Source organism: Sphaeramia orbicularis, chromosome 12, assembly GCF_902148855.1.
Source record: "Sphaeramia orbicularis chromosome 12, fSphaOr1.1, whole genome shotgun sequence".
In the NCBI taxonomy this organism is placed as follows: Eukaryota; Metazoa; Chordata; class Actinopteri; order Kurtiformes; family Apogonidae; genus Sphaeramia; species Sphaeramia orbicularis.
In genome coordinates this window covers 79,655,733-79,673,837 of record NC_043968.1, presented here as the reverse complement: position 1 = coordinate 79,673,837, position 18,105 = coordinate 79,655,733, and the positions used below count along the sequence as shown (strand labels likewise).

At 37.2% G+C, this 18,105-nt stretch overlaps 1 protein-coding gene across 1 annotated transcript in view; it reads left to right on the top strand.

The window, feature by feature from the left end:
• LOC115429144 (collagen alpha-1(I) chain-like) overlaps positions 1–18,105 on the top strand; it is a 112,138-nt gene that overhangs the window by 11,058 nt on the left and 82,975 nt on the right. The window contains exons 2-8 of the mRNA XM_030148391.1: positions 1,062–1,100; positions 1,201–1,254; positions 2,326–2,379; positions 14,414–14,497; positions 14,616–14,669; positions 14,967–14,988; positions 16,224–16,276. Of these exons, the coding sequence (XP_030004251.1) occupies positions 1,062–1,100; positions 1,201–1,254; positions 2,326–2,379; positions 14,414–14,497; positions 14,616–14,669; positions 14,967–14,988; positions 16,224–16,276 (360 nt within the window). The remainder of the gene's footprint in view (positions 1–1,061; positions 1,101–1,200; positions 1,255–2,325; positions 2,380–14,413; positions 14,498–14,615; positions 14,670–14,966; positions 14,989–16,223; positions 16,277–18,105) is intronic.

Sequence of the window (18,105 nt, the reverse complement as noted above, 5' to 3'; positions counted from 1 at the left end):
GTTTTGAGAAATGTATACTTTTTTTTTAATTTTTGACAATTTTTTAAATTTTTTAAATATTAAAAATGTGCCTTTACTCATAATGGTCCATATTTTGATGGTTTATATCATGTAGCTAAATGTTTACAGATATCAATATAGTTCCTGTTGATCACTGATAGAAGTCATATATGGACTTTGATTGGATGAGTTCAGTTCTCCTCCAGTCAAAGTCCCGCCCACTTCTATAGTTAGGTTGATCTGCATCCAGACCACAGGACTAGAACATAGAACAGAACCTGACAACCTCACACATTCACCTGGTACCGATTCAGATAGAACATGACGCTGACAGTCAGGGACATTGTTTTTATTTTTTCTTCTTCTTTTTTCAGCTCTAAAATTAACTCCTTTCTGTAGTCAGACAGCTGGTCTACCACTGGATTCACGTACTGAATATCAAACTTTTCTGCTTTTGTGAAAAGGTGTTAATTCCATTCACTGTAACTAAATGAGGTTTACTTTTCAGCTTCAGGAATAATTATTAGACCACCTGTGATTTTTCCCGACCTTTATTATATAATTATATTCTTGACTATTTCTTGTTTTGTGTTTTTGAATATTGTTGTTTCAGCATCACATGTTCTTAATTTGACGTCTAATGGGGTTTCGTTATCAAATACAGCTTATTTCCTCAAAATCGTAAAGTAAGCATTTCATGTGTCTGTTGCCAGATTTTTGCTTCGCATTTGCACAAAAATAAATAATGACAGCTTTAAGAGTCTCATTTATGAGACAAATCTGATGTTGTTTTTCTTCGGCTTTATCACAGTGGGATGATAATTACTTCCAAAGCTGTTTGTGCTCATTCAGGGTTTCAATTGTTGGTGAAAAGCCTTTTTTTCACTGGAATTCATTCAACCAGAAACAATTAGCCCATTATTTCTAAGAAAAACTATCATCAGTTACAGCTGTAAGTTGTCTGTTGTTAAAAAAAAATAAAAATTGTCTTTCACAGCAAAATTAGTTTGTTTTTATTTCTTGACCTGATAATTGTCTTGTGTTTTCCTTTTTTTCTGTAGCAAACCAATTTCTACCAGTTACTCCGAGCCGGCTGGCCTGTAAGTATCATGTATCGAACACATGATGATTAATTAACTGGTTTGTTTGTTTGTTAGTTCTCGTTGACCAGAGCCTGGTTTCTTCTTTGTGAGCTTTCAGAGTAAAGAAGGCCCACTAGGACCACCTGGAGAAATGGGCAAGCCCGGCCTGCAGGTAAGACTCCAGCCTCTTCACAAAATATACACTATATGGACAAAAGTATGTGGACACGCTGAATTCAGGTGTTTATTTTCTAACAGGGGTCTGGGATACAAAACAATAATGGCAAATGAACATAATTAGTGCTGTCAAATGATTAAAATTTCTAATCAGATTAATCACAGGGTTGCTGTGGATTAATTTCGATTAATCACGATTAAATATCAGTCATTTTTAATCTATATTAATTGTGTTTCATTTTGTATGAGCAGACTCAAGAAAGAAGGGAATATACGAAGGGGGGCTGAAAAGTTCATAGCCTGACTAAGAAGGAGTTCTTCCACAGCAACGAAACTTGGCACACATTAAATTCAACCTCTCCTCATACTAACTGCATGGTTTCCTTCCACATAAAACCACACTGGATAAATAATTTAGGACTTTGAAAAGTAGTACCAGAGACATTTGGTGAACCATCCATGGCACCGTTGTCTTATCAAATGTCTGCAGAAAAAAGGGTTAGCCCCCAAGGACATTCATGCTGACATGGTCGCTATAGGGGATGATGCTCCAGCTTTATCAACTGTGCAAAACTGGGAAGATGAATTCAAGAAGGGTAGGGAGAATGAGGGAGGGGTGAAAAGCAAGCATTTCATGAAATGTCTGTAGTACTACTTTTCAAAGTCCTACATTATTTATCCAATGTGGGTTTATCTGGAAGGAAAGCATGCAGTTAGTATCAGGAAAGGTGGAATTTAATGTATGCACAGTTTCATTGCTGTGGAAGAACTCCTTCTTAGTCAGGCTATGAACTTTTCAGCCCCCCCTCGTATATTTGCATTTAATGTGTTTGTCCAAGCTAGGCGACATGTTAGCTGAAGTGCTAGCAGAATCCTTGACTAATGTAGGGCAGCCGTGGCCTAGATGGCTGGAGAGTCGGCTTGTGACCAAAGGGTCACCAGTTCGACCCCTGTTAGAAAAGAAACACCTGAATTCAACGTGTCCACATACTTTTGTCCACATAGTGTATCTGTGAATGATTTACCTGCAACAACTGATTGTACGTGGTAAAATCTTCTTTTTTAGGGACTGGCTGGAGAGCCTGGAGACAGAGGACTACCGGGGATCCCAGGGGAGATGGTAAGAGCAGAAATCAGAAGCAGGTAGAATGTGTATGTTTATGTTTTAGTAAAGGCTGAAGATTTGGCCTCAAACCTCCACAATGTTTCCCCTGGTTCCAGAAAATCTAAGTGTGAGTAGAGGTTGGGGCTCGGAGAGGCCGAGGTGGTGCGAGTAAACAAACTGTATTGTCATGTTAACAGAAAAACATCTGTGTTTACATTCATTGAAACCAGGAAGACACTTTTCTAGTTTCTTCAGTGGTGCTGTCGTATCTGGTGTTGTTTACATTCACGCTCACTGGCCTCCAGTCTTCTTCTGTCCTGACTTTGTTTCACATCCTGCCTTAGATCGTCTGAACAGTGAGCTAGCGTTGGTTAAACTGCATCACATACGAGCAGTCATGTGCATCTAGGGATGGGAATTGATAAGAATTTAACCATTCCGATTCCGTTATCGATTTTGCTTATCGATCTGATTCTCTTATCGTTTCTCATTGGGTGAGGGAATAAAAGAGGACAAACAGGTGTGTTTGCATTAACTGTCTTTTATATTTCTATCTCTGCACAGAAAATATAACATATACAGTATGTACAAATAATAATAACAGATGATACTGGGCCCAGTTGGGGTGGTGGGTACAGTGAAAGTGAAACTAAAGACTCTTTACTAATTCCTCTATTGCTGCATTTCCACTACATGGAACCCGCTTTGACTCGGCTCGTCTCCTGTTGTTGTGCACCTCATTTCCTTTCCCCTACCTTCAAATACTTTATTTGGGGACGACGTTTGTTGCTCGTACCGGAACTGGAACCGGGCCCGGCGTTCACTCTGCCACTACATTCACAAGCGACGCTAAGTAGCGAATCAAATATGGGACATTCTTGTAAATGAATCCCATGCTGTGGACAAATGTTTGAACATATTGGAGGGATTCCACCCTTTTGAAGAAATGGAAGCTTTGACAGTGTTCCACTGGACCTGATGTCGTCTGTTTAGACCGTTTCTGCCCCAACACCATGTTGGCTACGTTCTGACCAAAACAATGCAGCGAACGTGTGATGTCATCGCACATGCACAATGAAGGCGGAATCGATAAACAGAATCATTAAGCAGGCAGGCAAATGATTCCAAGGAATCGAGCTACTCGATTCCCATCCCTATGTGCATCTTTAATATTTATGTGAGTATCAGAATCAGAAGACTTTATTAATCCTAGGGGAAATAGTTGTGTGTTGTTCCATGTGAGTATAATAAAAAGTAGCAGGATATAAAGCTCTAAACACACACACACACACACACACACACACATATATATATATATATATATATATATATATATATATATATGTATGTATACACACACACACACACAGGGTGGGGAAGACAGTGTATGACCAATTAGTTTATTGAAAGTCATGAGAATTTATTTGCCACAAGAAAATGTACATAATAGAAAATGTTTTTATTCTGTGTCCTCCTTCTTTCTCAATAACTGCCTTCACACGCTTCCTGAAACTTGCGCAAGTGTTCCTCAAATATTGGGGTGACAACTTCTCCCATTCTTCTTTAATAGTATCTTCCAGACTTTCTCGTAATAGTTTTGCTCATAGTCATTCTCTTCTTTCCATTATAAACAGTCTTTATGGACACTCCAACTATTTTTAAAATCTCCTTTGGTGTGACGAGTGCATTCAGCAAATCACACACTTTGACGTTTGCTTTCCTGATTACTCATATGGGCAAAAGTTTCTGAAAAGGTATGGATAATAGTGTTAGGTATGATTATGACATCAATATATGTTTGGTTTCAAAACAATTGACGTAGTGCCTGCTCAGAAAAAACAACTAAATGTTCATTGTAAATTTTGCTTCCCCACCCTGTGTTTATTTATTTATTTATTTATTATTGAACCTTTACTTACGCAGGCAAGCAATTAAGAACAGATTCTCATTTACAAATGCAGCCGGGTCAAAGAGCAATGGCTCCTCGAGGGGTGGGGGGGCTAAAAGTAAAAACAAGTTTAAACATTTACAGAAACAAACAGTTAATAATTAAGTACATTACAACAAATATATACAACACAAGGATATATACAAGGTAAAATTAAAAACAAGGTGTGTGGGTTGTGAGTTTTGCAGTGTTCCATTAGACTGTGTGTGTGTGTGGGGGGTTTCAGTCAGTTGGGGGGTGGGGGGTACATTTAATTTACTGCTTGTGGGTAAAAACTATGCTAAAGTACAAGAAATATACATAGATAAGTATGTAAAAATATTTTGTGCAATTATAATTAGTTGGTTTTAAGATGGAATTATACAGTCAATACATATAATCAGTAAGTATACCCATAGAAAAGAGCAAACGTAAACAACATAAGGCCACGCCTCCAAGCATCCTACAAGGTTAACACTGTATTTATTTGACCCTCTGTTCCTTCTTCACACTTTTTACAGTGGATGGTGGTTCCCTCTGGCAGTCTGCAGCCTCCACAGACTATAAAAAGTGACAGTTATTAGACTTTGGAGCCCTTTAGTTACAGACTAGTGCTCCCTTCTGTTTCCTTAAGGGAAACATGTCACCAGTACGATGACGAGGCTCAGTAATGTGTGTCTAATAGTTTTCAGACAATACGATAAATTGGATTCATCTGACGTAGACATTGCTGGTTTTACTTGTATTTAGTGCTGCACAGAACAGAGGAAGATGTTTATGTCAAGCCTATTTCAAGTTTTCTTCATCAAACTAAAACACATAGATGCTTATTTTAACAGTCGGCCTCAATCAAACTGTGTCTTATAATCTTCACATCAGCTGATAGTCTACATTATAGCTCAGTTAGCTTAGCTCAGTTAGCTTAGCTCTGTTTTTAGACTGAAAACAGCCCCAATAAAACCAAAAATCACCTGTTTCTGGTTCGGTTTGTGTTGTCGATAACTGAACTAAAGATCTGTTTGGAATCCGACAAACAAGGTCAGAACTGTTACAGTTTAGTCTGAACCGCGGATCAACAAACAGCAACTTAGCAAAGATAAAAACATCCCATAATAACTTTATACCTTCATGAGCCTCAGAATCAAACTCACTCATGTAGAAGAAACACTGACATTTTAGCATCAAACTCCATTCTTTACATTTAGAGCTGAAATCAACTACTTCTATTTTTATCACTTCTTTTCTATGACTCGAAAAGTTGTTTCTTAATGGTTCTCATCCCATCTTTTAAAGGCTCTGTGGTGTTACTTTTCCTCACCGAGGCAGGCCGGCAGAGTGACTCTCTACTCCCTCTAGTCGTCACATAAATCTCCCTTGAAATAAATTAAGTTAATTTCCCTACAATCCAACACATCTTTATTCTAAACACTCTGATAACACTGGTCTACAAGTCAAATACACTGTAAGCCCGGATAAGTAGAGTTTACTCAAAAAATATGAGGCAAGTGATTGCACTTAAATGATTTGAGTAATGATCGACTAATCCCTTGGTTTAAGTAGGTTCAGCTTTAATGCTAAAAGTACTGAACTTAAACTATTAAGTAGAAAACACTAAAAGAAGTTATTTGCACTTTAAATCTGTTGTAAAATCAACCCCACTATCCAACCATTCAACTCAGCATTTTAGGTTACACTGACTAATTTTCTCAATTGCAGCCAGATTAATTTATCATTAATTAAACAACTTTTTTTCAAAGGTAATCAAACTCAAAATCCTATTCCTGACTAAAATAGTTATGAAATTATTCTACTTAATATATTATAGCATGAATGAAAGTCAGCTCAACGTCATTTGTCAGTACGGAAAGTGCTTTTAATTTGATGAGATATTAAGATTTCCATTGTTCAATAACAGTCTCAGATGAACAGGAAAGCCATTGTTCTTCCTCTGGCTCTGACTCATGGTGCAGCTCTACAAAAATACAAAAACAAACACAAAAAGGCCAATAAACACTGCCATACACACATTAAATCCAAATTAACACTAACACCACACCCCGCTGAACCCCTGCACAGAAAAATAACACATTTTCAACAACATGCCCAATACCCACAATGCAATGCGAAGATAAAAAGGTGTGGTCATGACTAAAACTTAGTGATTTAATTCCATTCAACTTAAACTTTTCGTACTTTCAACTATGTCTACAAATTAGTAGAATATACTTAACATTCTATAGTAACATCATAAAACTTAAATCATTTAGGGGCATTGTAATTAAAGCATTTTAGTAAATACAAATTCCGGGCTTACAGTGTACTTCCAGAATAAAAGTAATGAAATTTTACCACGTGTGAGTCACTGTCATTTTTATATTATTTTACATTATATTTAATACAAAAATCTGCATCTGACACAGTAAAAAGGACACGAAAATCAGGCACTACTATATAAATATTTTTTAATATCTCTTTATCCGCTCACAGATACATTTTGGGAATCGAACTGATTATTCAAGGCAGACTGTTTCACAAAAATGACCACTGTTGCAAAATCATTTGAGTTTAACTGGGCAGGTTCTGCATGTAATGCAAGTGGACACGATGGGTTACGTACAAAACCTGGACTGAAAACCCATGTGTGGATTAGAAAAAACCACTAGGATCGACACATTTAACACAGTGTCTTTGTTTGTAGTCTATATAAGACCATTTACAGCCATGTTTTCAGGTCTAATGCACTGACACCTAGGTAGATTTTCATGTCCCAATTTGGTCCTATTTTCAGCCCCAATATTTGATTAAAAATCCATTAGTTTTGGGATGGCTCAGAGCAGGAGCATACTTTTTTTGCATTTATCTGAGGTCATCATTAGGTTGTGAAGAAGAAGTATCGAAGGTCTTTCCTTCCTGCAGCTGTCAGGTAATAACCGTACATAAACAATACAGTAAACTGCAATAAACCTGTGGCATGATCAGCATGTGCACAGCTGTAAATAGTGTGTATAACTTTCTTGATTGCGTTTATATTATTTTTGCGCTTCTTTGCTCTTGTGTGCTTGTACTTTTGCTGCTGTAAACCTGGAATTTCCCCTTGTGGAACTAATAAAGGCATATCTTAGGTAAATCCTGGGGATAAATATGTTTACATTTACATTTATGCATTTGGCAGATGTTTTTTTTCCAAAGCGACTTACAGGGGAAAAACCAAAAATAAAAGAAAAATACAAGAATAGATTAAAAAGACATAAAAAGAGCTGTACAATTAAAAACAGTGTTGTACAGAAGAATAAAAAAAAAAGCAAATTTAAACTAAAATACAATAATAGATTAAAAAGACATAAAACAGCAGTAAAATTAAAAACAGTGTTGTATAGAAGAATAAAAAAAACAAAATAAAAGAATAAAATACAAGAATAGATTAAAGACATAAAAACAGCTGTGCAATTAAAAACAGTGTTGTACAGAAGAATAAAAAAAAGCAAAATTATAAACTAAAATGTAACAATAGATGAAAAAGACATAAAAATAGCTGTGCAATTAAAAACAGTGTTGTATAGAAGAATAAAAAAACAAAATAAAAGAATAAAATACAAGAATAGATTAAAGACAGAAAAACAGCTGTGCAATTAAAAACAGTGTTGTACAGAAGAATAAAAAAAGCAAAATTATAAACTAAAATATAACAATAGATGAAAAAGACATGAAAACAGCTGTACAATTAAAAACAGTGTTGTACAGAAGAATTTAAAAAAAGCAAAATGATAGACTAAAATACAAGAATAGATTAAAAAGACCTAAAAACAGATGTATAATTCAAAACAGTCAAATAAAAATTCCAAGTAAAACAACAGAAAACACAGTTTAAATTTGTGTTTTATTATTGGGTCTAAAAAGCTGGAAAAGCACCAGATACCAAAAGGAACCCAGTTTCATAGAAGCACTATCTATTACATAAATGTACATAAACTAATATATATGTACAGTATAACAACATTTGATCATATACCTTGAAAACATCAGCAAACCATCACTTTTGTCATTTGTTTTCTAATTAATCTGATGAAAATATGTAAGATTTACAACATTTAATATCAGAGGCAGATAATAAAAAAATAAATAATAATAATAATAATAATAATAATAATAATAATAATAATAATGATGCAATAAAATTGTAGACCAGTGTAATTTTAGGTCTTTTTTTTTTGTATTTGAAAGCAGAAATACTACATGTAACGAGGGGAGTAGGTTTGATTCTGACATTGGTGTGGACACAGGAGTGCTCCAAGGCAGCACTCCAGAAAGTTGATGATATTTTTTTTGCATTTGCGATCATAATTTCACGTCATGTCGAGCTGATCAAACAAGCAAACAATCATAGTCAGAAAAAAAAATCAGTAATTGACATGTTTATAATGCATATCTGAATATCTAAAGACAATACGAGAATTTAATGCGTTCTGCAAAGTTATTCTCATGACTCACATATGCATTATTATTGAACCTCACCTGGGAATTTTCAGCCTCTCTTCCTCTACCTCCTCCTCCTCTACCTCCTCCTTCTTCTCCTCCTCCTCTACCTCCTCCTTCTTCTCCTCCTCTACCTCCTCCCTCCTCTCTACTGTTTGTCTCCTGACATAAATATGTTGATTCATGACATATGAACAGATTAGGGATACAATGATCATATAGTTTGATGGCACAGTTACTGCCAAAGCAAAAAAGGCTTTTAGTTTCAATTATTACATTTATTACATGTAATTTATTCCCCAAATATATGGATAAAATGGATTTAAGTTATACTTCTTCCCACCCCTTTTCGGGCATGTAAATGGAATTATTGTGCTTTTCTTCTGACTAGGATTGTTATGATTCTTGATATTTGTATTATTATGTATGTTCAGCAAGTGCATATATGTTAAATTTCATTGCATGTTCGGAATAAATCACAAAATCACAAAATCACAAATCATAAAATCACATCTAGAATCACATTTACAATCTGAGGTTTTATTGTATTTTCCCCACAAATTTTCGTTATGTGCGTTTTTTAAACAGTTGCTCTTCCATAGAAATGCATTAAAATAATAAGTAAAGTAACTTTTAAAAAGTGTTTCTGTTTGGCATTAAATACAGTCTTTTAATCAATATCTGTGTTGAGCCTCTGCAGTTCTTTACCCTTGAACTAACTTACACTGTGACTCCTATAGAAGTGTCTTCTGTCCAGTTTTCTTTTCTTTGACATCCTTTACATCCTAATTACCAAGCACACACACAAACACACACATGTCCAAATGTACATGTAAATGACACCACTGATATTCAGATCCGTCTAGTTAACGTGACCCAGACAGAACAAATGCAAACATATTGAAAACTTACATTAGCGGTCCAACGAGCAGGTTCCTTTTACAAGTAGATGGAGTGACAGCGGGGACGGCCAATCACATGTACGTTAGCAAAACCGAAGAGCCAATCAGAGAGCGACATTTATGTTAGAGGCGGGACTTCTAGCAGAGACCAACTGTTAACCCTTTGTGTGCCATAATCATTGACTAAACACTACGAACAGCAGTCGGATTGATAGGGACTAAACAGTAGTGGCTGAATATTGGTAGGGACATGTCTCCAGCGTCCCTATGCAATTCTGCGCCCCTGCATGTAACTCATTTAACGAGGCCCTAAAATAAACGTCTGCTGGTTGAAACAGTATCCATCAGAGTAAAAACAGATCTCAGTGGTTAATGGGAGTGGATGTTTGGAAATCCATGGAACTCCCTCCTGATGATGTCACCATATTCATGTCGAAAAATGAGCAATGAAGCCATTTTTATTGCCAATTTAAGAAGTTCCATATTTGTAAAATCGGATTACACAGAGGCGTAGTGGCTCCGGTCGTCTCCGTTCACAGTGTTTATCTTCTTTTCCTTAGACTTCGCTGTTTTTCATTCAGTTCCTGAAAACGTTCCAAGCTCAGATGCTTTTTGGTGGAACAGTGTTGAAGCTGGAGGTGAAGGTGCTTTAGGTTCTGTTTGATCCCACTCAAACCACACCAGTAAATGCTCGGTCTGTTGTGGTTGTGTGGAATCTGCAGACCTGTGTCGTATGTTATATTAGACCTGGGCTTCATAATGAGACCGAACAGGGACCAGCTGGTTCAGTTTTTCAACAAACGATGGTGTTTTCTGTGTTTGGAGGCGCACAATGTGGACATGTAGTGTTTATTTGTAAAGGAAATGACATTTTTTCCTCATGATGAACTAAACAGTGAGGTGTTTGTCAGTGTTTGATCATAGAGCTGTGGTTTCCAGTCCAGGACATCAACATGAAAATCTGATTAAAAGGAAGAGGAGTTTACATTTGCTTTTTTGTTGTTTTTTATCTTTTTCAAGCATTGTAACAGTACATACAAAGAAGTGGAATTATACTAAGTTTACATTTGTTTTTGTTTTTTTTTCCGAGCCCATTTGTGACTTCCTATGTATTGCCAATAGTAATTATATCAATATATTCAACTGTTTTCAACTTATCGCACTTTTATTTATACAGTATTATTTATTTACTTTAATTATACAACAATAATCGCATTTCAACAAATTACTACCAAGTAATATACAAAAAAACTTCACAATTCGGGAGAGTACTTATAATTTGAGGAGCTTTGGAGATTTCGTATTACCCAAATTTCGAACCACTCGTAAACATTTTTGTTTGTCTGTATGTGGTGTGAAACTTTGGAACAGTCTGGACATCCAACACAAGCAATGCCAAAATATCCACCGATTTAAACTGTTATACAAAAATACGGTCTGGTCCCAGGATGATGTAATGGGACTAGTACAAAGGCTGAACCCAAATGCAAGACCAGAACGCAGATGACCAATTGAGAGTGTTTATTAAACACAATCACGGTAGTAAAAACACAGCACAAAATAGTTAATACGTCTGTGAAGGCGTGTGATTCTGGACTCTTCGTCCGGGCTGTGAATGGGGAATATGGATGGTCAGCACGGCCGAGCTGGAGGATTCCCGTCAACACCCCGACTAGGGCAAAACAGAGAATAGTCAAAGAACAAGCCAGGTCATACACAGGAGGGCAATTCAGGAGGCAACGGGACATGAGGGAAAGGCTACTCACGGTCAGGGTCCAGGCGAGGGTCGAAACACAAGGTAACACGTTGGAGGCTGAGGTAATCAGGGAATAGGCAGAATCAGAAGTCGATGTACGAACCAGGTCAGAACCAGACGAGCAGGCAGACAAGGAACAGGCAGAATCGGTGGTCGGAAGGCAAAACGGGTCAAGAACGGGCAGACAGACTGACAGGGATCCAAAAACGCTGGTAAGTGAGCACACAAAGGTAGAACACAAGGGGAAAACACAGGGTTTAAATACACAAGAGGGCGGGAAGACAATAGGACACAGGTGGAGATAATCAGGGAGGAGTCAGGTAATCAGGAGCAGGTGAAACAATCAAGGAGGGGAAGTAAAGACACCAGACATGACACAAGAGGGAAACTTAACAAAATAAAACAGGAAATGACAGAGAAAACAGAAAAGACAGACACAGTCTGGGAGCAGACATGACAGATGAAGGTGGAGGGTCTTAAAACTGATGTTACATCAGTATTCTGTCTTATATGTTAATGTGTGCTTGTTGTTCCTCATCTAGTTGGTTTGTTTTGTCCTTTACCATCTGCTATTGTTCTTACCATTGCTGGTATGTGCTGCCCTTTACCATTAGTGCTATTTCAGTTTTTGTTTTTTTTTCTTACCATTGTTGATATGTAACTATTGCTGTTCTTTACCACTTGTGGTGTTGCAGTTTTTTGTTTTTACCATTGTTGGTTTGTAATTATTATCTTATAAGTTGACTGTTAACTGTCACCTGTGGTAACATCACCAGGAATGTACTTTGTTTCTATTTTTTACACACATTTTGGTTATGCAATGTAAATGATGTCAGATGAGTTCATTCTAATTTGGTTTTGGCCTATTTTGTTCATTGTGCTGGCTTGAAGTCAAGGACAGGAGTGAGTATTTAAAATGTTATTATGTTCAGTTATTTGATGATGAGAATGGGGATGGGATTAACAAAGTTTTCTTTTTCCCACTCCTTTTTGAGTATAGTTGAATGATTTTTTTGGAATTTTGAATTTGCATGTATTCTTTAAATGCTCAAAATGAACAAACAAACAAATGAATGAGCACTTAAAACTTTGTCCAATTATAAATCAATGGGGATTTTGAAAATTTCAAAAATCAATATTGTCAATTCTTTGAGCAAACTTGGTAGACCTTACCCCAAAGATGTTCCACAACAAATATCAAGTCATTCTAACAGATGGCTTGGAAGAAAAAAATCCTTGAAAAATTGTTGGACAGACTCCATCTGATCCCAGTCGTCCATCAGACCAAGGTTGTTATCATTAACGAAAACTAACAAAATGACGAAAACTAGAATTGTAAAAACATTATCGTTAACTGAAATAAATAAAAACTATAATTAAAAGAAAAAAACGATAACTGAAACTGTACTGTGTGTTTACAAAACTAACTACAACGTATAAAAATTCTGGATAAAATTCCCTTTATTTTTGTCTTTGTCAATGTCGGATTGATATAAAATCCATTTATTTCCCTCAAGCAATTTTAGCTGCTGGCACCATATGATATTTAACGGTCCGTCAGTTCTTGTCACTTGTGGTTTCCAGTCGTCTTCTGGTCCCCACTCTACCTGGAAACATGGAGATTAAAGTTGGGAGAAAGCAGAGTCCTGTCTGGGATTTATTTGAATACGACAGTGAAGAAGAGAAAAGACTTTAAAAAACTAAAACTAAACTAAAACTAAGCATTTAGAAAATAATGAAAACTAATAAAAACTAGCAAACCTGCTCTAAAAACTAATTAAAACTAACTGAATTAGAGAAAAAAAACTCAAAACTAAATAAAACTAAACTATAATGAAAAATCCAAAACTATTATAACCTTGACACACACACACAAAAAAAAAAAAGTGTGTGTACTCGTATTTGTACTTGTAAAAGTAATCCAATACAACTGCACCGATACCACTTACATCCATGTGACATTCACAGTTCAGTGCAGCAGGTACACAGCGGCGGAATAATGTGTGGGGAGTGTGAAGAGAGTGGAGCTTTTTCAACATAAATGACGGTGATAAAAGTAACGCTGACTGCAAGTAACGTAAAAGACACAGATGGATACGGACGCAGCGTTCTGTCCGCCTCTGCGTACATTCCATCCGTTTTCCAGGTGCTGGCGGATGCGTACCCAGACAGAGAATACCAGCGGGAGTACGGAGCGGTGCAGACCGCCACCAGCGGAAGTGAAAACCAAACTTATCGCTCATTTCTCTTTTCTCTTCCTGCTGAAGCTTCACTTTTAAACCTTACCAGTGAAAACGCTGCAATATTAGTATCACATTAGTGTTACTTCTGTCATCTCCATGTTTGTTATTTCTGACTTTCTTCTTCTCAAAAAACTTTCCTCTTCTTCGTGGTATTTGTCCAGTATGGTTAATTCAGAGCGGCGCCCCCTGGTGGATTAATTGAGAAACACTCATTCCAACACATTAAATGTCAGTAGCAGCACTTTGTTCCAGTCAGACTAATGACAACGACAATGAAGCACATTTACAAAAGGAACTAACAACTGGAATGGGATTATTAAGTACTAGTATTGGTACTTGGTATCGGCAAGTACTCAAATGTAAGTACTCGTTCTCGGTCTGGAAAAAAAATGGTATCGGTGCATCCCTAAACTAAACTATAATGAAAAATCCAAATTATCCGAACCTTGCATTGGACCCGTTGGACTAAAACCCTACCGTCATCGGTGCAGGTGTTTTATCCGTGGCTGTGAGGATGAACATGTTTCCCACCTGTCTGACAGTTCCGAGGCCGTTTGTGTTGTTGTCACGGTGACGTCTCGTCCATGTGATGAACGGCTGCACCGAGCGGAGACGACCACATCTTCACACAGCTCCCTCTAATTTACGACCTCAGCTGACCTCAGCCGAGCATTGTGTTCAGGTTCTTGTGAAAATGTTGTAAATCTCAGTGCTCACCTCCTGTGTGCTGTTCTGTTCTGTCTGACAGGGCGAGCAGGGTCCAAGGGGCCCCCCAGGACGACCGGGGCCCCCGGGGAGAGACGGAGAAAAACGGAGAGGACGGTCAGCCCGGGTCACCTGGAGACCCCGGACCACCGGTGCAGACATTATTTATGAACACCGCTTACATTAACCTGGTTCAGCTTTACCTCCTTTGCTGACCTAGTTTTCTGGTCTCTGTTTGACTTCAGGGTCCGTGGGGCTACAGAGGAGAACGAGGGTCCAAAGGGGAAAAAGGGGATGAGGTGAGGACCAAAGTGACCCAGCTGCTTCTGTGGGGAAAACCACTTAGAACCCACTGAGATTTACTGTCTGTGAAATGAAGTGGATTCAGACACACATGAGTGGCTGTGTCGGCCTGTAAATACCACAGCACTGACATCAGCACAGCATTCAACACGGAGATGGTCATTAGACTAGTGTTCTGCTGGAGCTTCATGGGATGAGGATTTTAATTAAGGCTTTAGGTTAATGAACATCTGTAAGTCTTTATTAAATACTTATTAAACCCTGTGTTAACCCTCTGGTATCCGCCCATACAGGTCCGACTAACCACCAAAGAGCGTAATCCATGCAGCGCCGTAGTAATGTCAAGATGTTTTGGATAATTTGGTTTTCAATTTTCAATTTTTTTTTTTTTTTTTGTGTGTCAAGGTTATAATAGTTTTGGATTTTTCATTATAGTTTAGTTTTATTTAGTTTTGACTTTTTTTTTCTCTAATTCAGTTAGTTTTAATTTGTTTTTAGAGCAGGTTTGCTAGTTTTATTAGTTTTTGTTATTTTCTAAATGCTTAGTTTTAGTTTAGTTTTAGGGGGTTTTTTTTATATCTTTTCTCTTCTTCTCCGTTATATTCAAATAAATCCCAGACAGGACTCTGCTGCTTTCTCCCAACTTTAGTCTCCATGTTTCCAGGTAGACATAACATGTCTAACCAATTGGTAATTCCTTTTCTAAATTGTCACAGTTCTTCCTCCTTCCTCATAAATGACAGTCTTGTAGTGTCACTGGAAAGGCCTCTGGTGAATGAACTCCTCCCCCCGGTGGATTATCTGTGTATTGCATGTATCTAATTGTATACATCAGGATTGTCAAGAAAAAAAAATATCACACTGATCATGTAGAGGGCTTCAAAACTCATGTGTCAAGTGTGATACGTTTGGCGTTAAAGGGTTAAACAACATGTTACAATGACCTGAATATAAAGCAGAACCAGTTTAAGCAGAACCAGTTAATGTTATTACAAAAACAGTGATGCTTCACACGTCGCATTATAAACTGTGTATAAATAGTTGACAGAAGAACCTTGGCGTTACACACTGGTGTCTGATTTGATGTTTTGAAGCCACTAGTTTGTGATTTGTTCGTTGCCGTGTTGGCTTTTTGGAGCCAGAAGTGACTGTATTTGGGCAAAAGGGAGGAGCTACAGTCCTGTAGCTTACTGACTTGGTAAAACAGTAAAATTACATCAGACATTGCGTTTTGTTCTAACTACAGTGGAGCTGGAGCTTTTGGAGCAGCATCTAGTGGCCATCAGTGGTATTACACTTTAAGAAACTTACACTTTAGCTTCGTTTTTGAGGCAAAGCCCTTCCCCTTTACATTAAACCAAGCACCTTCATCTGAATGGACACGACTTTTCTGCTGCACCTTAAATAAAGAGTGAGGTGATTAAATGTAGATGAGTTGAGGATTTTTTTATAATGCTGTATTTCTAAAGGTGAATCTGATTATAGAGATGAGACACAAAGGTCTGATTACTTTGACAATGTGACGACTGTTGTTTTTTCTTTGTGTTTAGGGTCTGATTGGGATCAAGGGTCCAAGGGAGAAGCTGGGGATCCTGGTGAGAAGGTAAACTTTGATTTTATAGGTTGAACATTTACACTATCTCACTGTAAAAAACAACTGAACAAGAGAAAACTGGTGGAATGTATGATCTGTTTTGGTCCTTGAGAGGCATTTACTGTCCACTTGAAAAAATACAATGCTCGGTTTTTGTGCCATTTTGTCGAAACTGTTCAAAACTATTGAAATCATTAATACGAGGACTAAACAAGGAAAATATACATATATGTTTGTTTATTGGAGCTGCACTGAGTCGGAGTCTGTATGAAGTGCTTGGACAACCTGTATGAGGTTATTATCAGAGTTTTAGCTTCTAAGATTATCCGTAAACCTTTCTTGAAGTCAATGAAGTTATGGTACAGATAGGGCTGGACGATAAAACAATAACGATACATATTGCAATATGACTTTTTCTCAATAGAAATATGAGACCTGCCCGATACAGTTTTGACTGAATTCATTCGTCCATGTTTTGACAGACATAAGAACAGCCAATCATAATTAAGTAGTGCCGCACTGAACCAATCACGTTAGAGCCACATCCTATTTTTGAGTAATGACATGAAAAAGGTCGTTTTGAGCGCTGGCCCTTTAAATGCACATGACCCCACCCCCTCCAGGTTGATGACCATGTGCTTTGTCCCATTCAACCACTTGACTTGGTTAATACAACCAACAACTGAACATTGTAGGTCATCGGCTCCAAGTTTGGACATATTTTCAGTCTGGACTACAACCACTGCTGCTGACAAGTATGTCAAACTGGAGAAAAGTTTGTTGGAAGTCTGGACCTTATATGTACAAATGTTGTGACAGAACTAGTAATAAAACGTAACAAATTAAGCAGGAATTAAAACGGGTTGTAAAAATCCACTCGATTTTTTACCAATATTTATATATTTATGTATATATATATATATATATATATATATATATATATATATGTATATGTGTGTGTGTGTGTATATATATATATATATATATATATATATATATATATATATATGTCAGGGTAGAGACTGCGATCTGGTAGGATCGGCGATTCTACCAGTAGAGACTCTGATCGTAGTCTCTACCAGTAGAAACTCCGATCAGAGTCTCTACTGGTAGAAACTCCGATCCTGCCAGTAGAAGGGTTAGGGTTAGGGTTCGGATCGGAGTTTCTACCAGTAGAGACTCTGATCGGAGTTTCTACTGATAGAGACTACGATCGGAGTCTCTACTGGTAGAATCGCCGATCCTACCAGATCGCAGTCTCTACCCTGACATATATATATATATATATATATATATATATATATATATATATAAATAAAAGACAGTTTTGCAGCACCTGGAGGGTTCAAATTCAAACTGTATGAACTATTAGGGTCCAAGTACACAAATAAATGAACCACAGACTAAGAAAAGTGGGTTTAGCAAAATATGACCCCTTTAAGGTGTAAATCATGCTTTTACTGATATCTGGCCTTCATTTGAGAGGTGTGGCTGTATATTTTTACATGAACCTTTTTTTTTTTACCCTGTGACATTACTTTTGCCATATTTGGCCAAATAGTTAAAAATGAAAAAAAAAAAAAAAAACATTATTCTGCAACTGTGCCAATTATGCACACTTGGTGTTCAGGAAGGACCTCTGTGGGTGGGATACTGAAGGGTAAAATGAAGGATATCATGAAAAAAGGTGAACGACACGCACATCCAAAATTAGAGGTGTGCTGGATCCCAAAAAAGTAGAACGTGAGAAAAAATAAAGGAAGGTCCGCACAACCAGTGAGCTCCCAAACCATTTAATGTTTTTTTTTGTTGTTGTTTTTTTTTGTTTTTTTTAAAAT